The sequence below is a fragment of the Macrobrachium nipponense genome, chromosome 31, assembly GCF_015104395.2.
Source record: "Macrobrachium nipponense isolate FS-2020 chromosome 31, ASM1510439v2, whole genome shotgun sequence".
Taxonomy (NCBI): domain Eukaryota; kingdom Metazoa; phylum Arthropoda; class Malacostraca; order Decapoda; family Palaemonidae; genus Macrobrachium; species Macrobrachium nipponense.
The window spans coordinates 9,943,371-9,949,370 of NC_061093.1; the positions used below are offsets into that span (position 1 = coordinate 9,943,371).

The following is a 6,000-nucleotide window of genomic DNA, read 5'->3' on the forward strand; positions in this document are numbered from 1 at the left end:
GGCATTCCATTGAGGGGTGAGAGATGTGTATTTCTGGTGATAGAAGTTCACTCTCGACGTGGCTCGGAAGTCACGTAAAGCCGTTGGTCCCGTTGTTGAATAACCATTGCTGGTTCCATGCAACGTCAAAACACCTTTCAAATCAACGAAACAAACAAACTCATACAACTTTGCGCACTTAATGTCGTTGGAAATAACTGTTTTTTCATTTTTTGATAAAAATCTTCTATAATTTATATCTATTTAAATCAGTGGTAATTTTTTTTTTAAATCTTCATTTTGACATTTGGGCATAATGATGTTCACCTCTGTTCTTGGAGGTGTTCATCATGACCCGCCATATTGATTTGCTCTTAGCCCCTGTGGGTATCTGGTTTTGCTCTTCATCTTTTATTTCTTCTCCCACTCACATCCATACTGATATACATTTCAGTTCTTAAATCTCCAGAGTTTCTCCTTCACTAAACTCGTACGGAGATCTTTGCCAGATTTTAATCTCTTGCCTTCTCTCCATACGATAGTTTCCCACCTCGAATCTCTTGGTTTCTCCATCACACGCAGCCATTTTGATATTTGCAAGCTTTGTTCCTCTGGTATATCGGTCATTCACCTCCTTACCGATAAAGCGCTTAGTTGACAAACCGATGGTTTCATTATCACCACACTCATACGTATACGACTCAGCCAGCGCTTCATTCCGGTTTCTCTATCACTGAAAACCATACTGATATCCTTGCCAGCCCTCAGTCATTTCGTTCCTCTAACTCTGACATCTATTTAGAGTTAAATTCTTTAGCTTCATCATCTCTCGCCCTATCAGTATCTCTTTCAGCTTTTGATCCTTTGATCTCTGCACCACTTTCAGCCCTATTGAATCTGAGCACTTAATCATTGACTTTTCTGTCACTTAGTATAGTCGCATGACCTCTCTGGCAACTTTAAGTCCTTAGTTTCCTCCATCACTGCAGCCATGATAACATCTCTTTTAGTTCTTAATCACTTCTGTTTTGCAGATATTGTGGTCATCTCATAATCCTGTGGTCTCGTCTTAACTGACAACGCAATTAAAATACATTAAAGTTGAAATTAACCTTGGCATTTTTAGTAGCTTTCATCTATGTTGATAACACCATCAATTCTTAGATTTATCCAGAACTTCCAGTCGTACTGATCTCTAATCCCTTGCCTTCTGTATCTCCTGTAGCTGCCCTTATGCGCAGAGGACGCCCCGTGCAAGGAGGTCAGTTTGGGAGGAGGAGCATCGCTCGTCAACCCCAAATGCCGGTGCCCAAGAAACTTGTCCTGCCCAACCTTCGGTCTCTCCGTCACCCCACATTCAAACGCCTACCCGGAGGGCAAGGCCTATTCCGTTCACTGCCAAAAGCCGTACTAGAATGTGCTACTCCCCCAACCCCATCCCCCCCACGCCCCAGATCTCTCCCCGCCTCCTCTCCTTGAACTGCGTCATCTCGCCAGTAGAGTTTTCGTTTCCACTTCTTTAGGCCTTCTCCTTCAGTCTTGCCTGACTCCAAAAGCCCTTCAAAAGACTTCTGTCATCGCGATAACTTGGATTCTATCAATCAGTAGCACCAACAATTTACTGTTGGGATGGAAGTCTCGTCATCACGAGGCCCATCATTAATCTATTTAGCTGATAGACTCTCGCGTAGTCCGCAGTGACATCTATATAGTTGCCCATTTGGTTCCTGAACAGAGTAGGAAGAAGGTTCATAGGTCTAGAGAAATGGTTTCCCCTGCAAAACGGGAACTCTCGTCAGATCTCGCTTGCAAACGGAGACCAGGAATCAAGACCAACCATTCTTGGAATTAGCGGCTATGATATAGCGTCAATCTTTAATTTCTTTCGAAGGAAGACCTGACTTAAGTTGTAGAGAGAAGACAAATAAGGCAATAAAAGATATCTTAAGTTTTCATACTACACTTATCAATGATGCAAATAGTAAAAGATGATTTAGCGTGTCATATATAGCTTATCGATCGACGAATTAGTAATCAGTAAATCAGTAATGAAAGCATGATATGGATACATACCTACATACAAATGCTCACATGCTACACCACGCGCACACACACACACACACACTACACACGCACACACACACACACACACACACACACACACACACACACACATATATATATATATATATATATATATATATATATATATATATATATATATATATATATATATATATATATATATATATACATACATACATACATACATATATATATATATATATATATATATATGTATGTATGTATGTATGTATATATATATATATATATATATATATATATATATATATATATATATATATATAGAGTGTGTGTGTGTGGTGTGTGTGAGTGAGAATTCATGTGTGTGCCTGTGTTTGCATTCACTAATATCGAGTGATTGTCTCGTGGGTTGAATAAAGGATTACCATTTCGAATTTGCACGAACTCATCAATATGGAATTTCGTGAATTTTGACAGAACCAAAATAATATCGCTGAACCGTCAAAAGCAATTTTTTTCTTAAATAAGATTAAGGATCACTGAAGGAAATTGACGTTCAGCATTAATAATAATGTTTTTCATTACTCCTACAAAATGTCATCGTGATACCAAGACTGTTATTCTGTTGACATTCCTGATTAGTATCAACGCTGTTGATATTCCTGGTAAGGTTTTAGTTGTTTGGCTTATGGGAAAGGCGACCTTCAGCCATATCTTGACTGATGAGGACTTACAGAGTGATTCCAAGTATAGGTTTGGCGTAAATCCGCTGACGATAAAATGTATAGAGAAAACGTTCTCCTTGGGAGATAAGCAGTGTGAATATTTCTGGGTAAAACTGAGACCTTATAGCTATTCAGTAAACAGCGATGGTCTAATTATATAGCTATTCAGTCAACAGCGATGGTCTAATTATATAGTTATTCAGTCAACAGCGATAACAGTGATGGTCTAAATATCAATGATTACGAAAAACCTCCTATACGACGATCTAGTTCCATTACATAGGTGAACATATCTGCTTTTATGCTTGAACCACATCAGAAACTTACATTTAACGGAACGATTTATTTTTGTATCAAAATATGATTACAATGTAAGACCGAGATCGCATATTTCAAAAATTACGCATCTGGACGAAATATAAGTGGGGAAGAGAAGCTGCTTTCACTACTAGTGGCGTAACTTCATTTTTGGTCACACATGTGCATATAGAAATTTCGAGTTTGAACGGCAGTCACTTCCGTTTTCTTTGGGGTAGAAAACGGGACGTCTAAAGCGCTGTCTCGTCTTTCCCGAAGATTTTTTTTTTTATTTTCAGTTCTGTATCGATACTGCTGCAACAAGTGAGGCTGGATATTCGGTTTTATCTTCGTGTCAACCCTTTAAATCCAACTTCATTTCCACTTTCGTGGAGTCGCTGTAGTAGATTCACATCAACCGTGCATTTGACGTCTAGGTCAGTCCCTTACGACGCTCCTGATTGGCTGTTGATAAGCCAATCATAGGGCTGGAAACTCAGTCTCTCGAGAGAGCTCACATTGAAAGGATCTATGTTCCACTTCTCCCTCAGGAGAGGTGGAACATGCATCCTGCCTCTGTGAACTTTCTCGAGAGAGACTGAGAGTTTCCAGCCCTATGATTGGCTTATCAACAGCCAATCAAGAGCGTCGTAAGGGACTGACCTGGACGTCAAATGCACGGTTGATGTGAATCTACTATAGCTCCTCCATTCACAAATCATAGATTTGCTTTCATTTTTCATCTGCTCTTGTTTTGTGGTAGAAGGTTGTGATTTTCTTCCTACCCACCATTCCTCGATGACATTTCATCTTCCTGTAGTTGAATAAGGACGAAATGTGCAAGATCAAGGATGGAAATGACAGCACGTAGCACATCTCCTCTCGCGGAACATCCAAGGGTAGATGGATGACATTACCCCGAAAGATAGTAGGCAATGAGATGGACGGTTTCCTCATTTATCTATATATCTTTCCTTGAGCATATCCTTGAAGAAGGATGCCTTCACCACCACCACCACCAGAATCATAGACGCGGAACGTCAACAAATCCTCTGACCATAATTAGAAGCTGAAACAGACTTGGGGGTCTGATGGGAGGCGCCGAGGACGGAAGGATTCCCGAAGACATTCAGGAACGTCTCGCGAAACGACGGTTTCTGAAAACACCTGAAATCAGGCATCCATCTTTTATGCTTCTGAGAATGACGAAATGATCAGCAAATAAAATGTGTTTTTCTCTCTGAGCGAAACATTCTGAAAATATCACGAATTACGTTATCACGATTGTGATCGGATCACAACAAAGAGGGGAAAGTAAAATATAAGTTCAAGTACAATAATCATGGTGTAAGTAAATAACATGTCATATTTACTTTATAGAAACTGACAAAAAAAGAAATAGTTGATTTATAACTGTTTAAATGAATAAATATGAATTATACAAAAGGCTTTTCCTTTTCCTCAACTGAGACATCAATCATGGCAACTGGATTGAGGGTATTAACTTTGGTAGTTTTCCCATAACCAACCAGCCCAACCTAATCGGAAGGCTGCCCTGTTCAACGCTGTCACCTCTGTTCATCATTGCCCTTCTGCACCAGGAGTTTCACACTGGACGAATCTGATAGCCCGAGTTCGCTCCCGGCTGGTGCCAGTGCGGAATCAAAGGAATTTAATTCTGGTGATTAGAAATTCATGTTTTGGTATAATGTTGGTCCCGTTGCTAAGTAACCAGTTGCCACGTAAAAAAAAAAAATCTAACCCTTCGAAGGGCCAGCCCTAGGAGAGGTGTTCATCAGCTCAGTAGTCTGGTTAAACTATGTTATGATATACTTAACTTCTGCAGTCTGAAAGGGATGATCCAGCCGAGGGTCTTTACCCCCAGGTTATCTTAGAAAGGTCGAATGAAATTATGATTCCTTATTCTCTTCGGTCATGAAGTATTCACGGCCTATAAAAACGCTATAGAATAATTGAGAGGAAATATATACACATTCTGATCTATACACTTGAACACTGCATCGCCTACATACACACAAATATATAAATATATATATATATATATATATATATATATATATATATATATATATATATATATATATAATGTAGAATCTACTGGTCACTTTTTTACCAGATACATATGCAATTGTAATAGACAAAATGCCCTCTTAATTAACTTTTTGAATCCTTTGCTGTTTTTCGGATACGCTTGTCACTACAAAGCCTGAAGATCCAAGTTGAAAGAAATTTGAAGAAGAAATTGTGATGTCTGATCCTGGGAAACGAACTCAGGTCCAATAATAACAAAGAGGTCACGTTGCCTACCTGACCACGAGAACTTTGATCTGTAGGCTTTGTAGTGACAAGCGTATCCAAAAAAGAGCAAAGAATTCAAGAAGTTTAGAGGGCATTGTGGCTATTACAATTGCATATATATATATATATATATATATATATATATATATATATATATATATATGATATATATATCCTATATATGTGTGTGTGTGTGTGTGTATGACAGAGAGAGAGAGAGAGAGAGCGAGAGAGAGAGAGATTTACATCGGGGTCGACCCCAGTCTCTCAAAAGAAAGGTCAGGGTGCGACCATTTCACCCACACAGGCCAACTGATAAGCCTCGGACTTTCATTTGAGAGGCTACAGTGATTCGAACCTGAGATGATTCAGAAATACTACTGTGAAACCTGTGCTCAAGTGTTGATTAGTTGTTCCATATATATATATCTATTATATAATATATATATATGTATAGATAATAGATATATAAATAGATATATATATAATATTATATACATATATATATGTGTGTGTGTGTGTGTGTGTGTGCGCGCGCGTGTGTGTGTACATATATTCTACAGCTTTTTAAAGCAACCAGAAGTAATAATCAATGTGAAAAGAAATGATTTCGAATTACCAAGCCACAAGATCT

The 6,000-nt window shown here is 38.6% G+C and overlaps 1 protein-coding gene across 1 annotated transcript in view; it reads left to right on the top strand.

Annotated features, from left to right (window-relative positions):
- LOC135206464 (U-scoloptoxin(11)-Sm5a-like) overlaps positions 1 to 2,073 on the top strand; it is a 42,503-nt gene extending 40,430 nt beyond the window's left edge. The window contains exon 4 of the mRNA XM_064237839.1: positions 1,205 to 2,073. Coding sequence (XP_064093909.1) covers positions 1,205 to 1,393 — 189 coding nt within the window. The 3' untranslated portion in view covers positions 1,394 to 2,073. The remainder of the gene's footprint in view (positions 1 to 1,204) is intronic.
- The last annotated feature ends 3,927 nt before the right edge of the window (positions 2,074 to 6,000 follow it).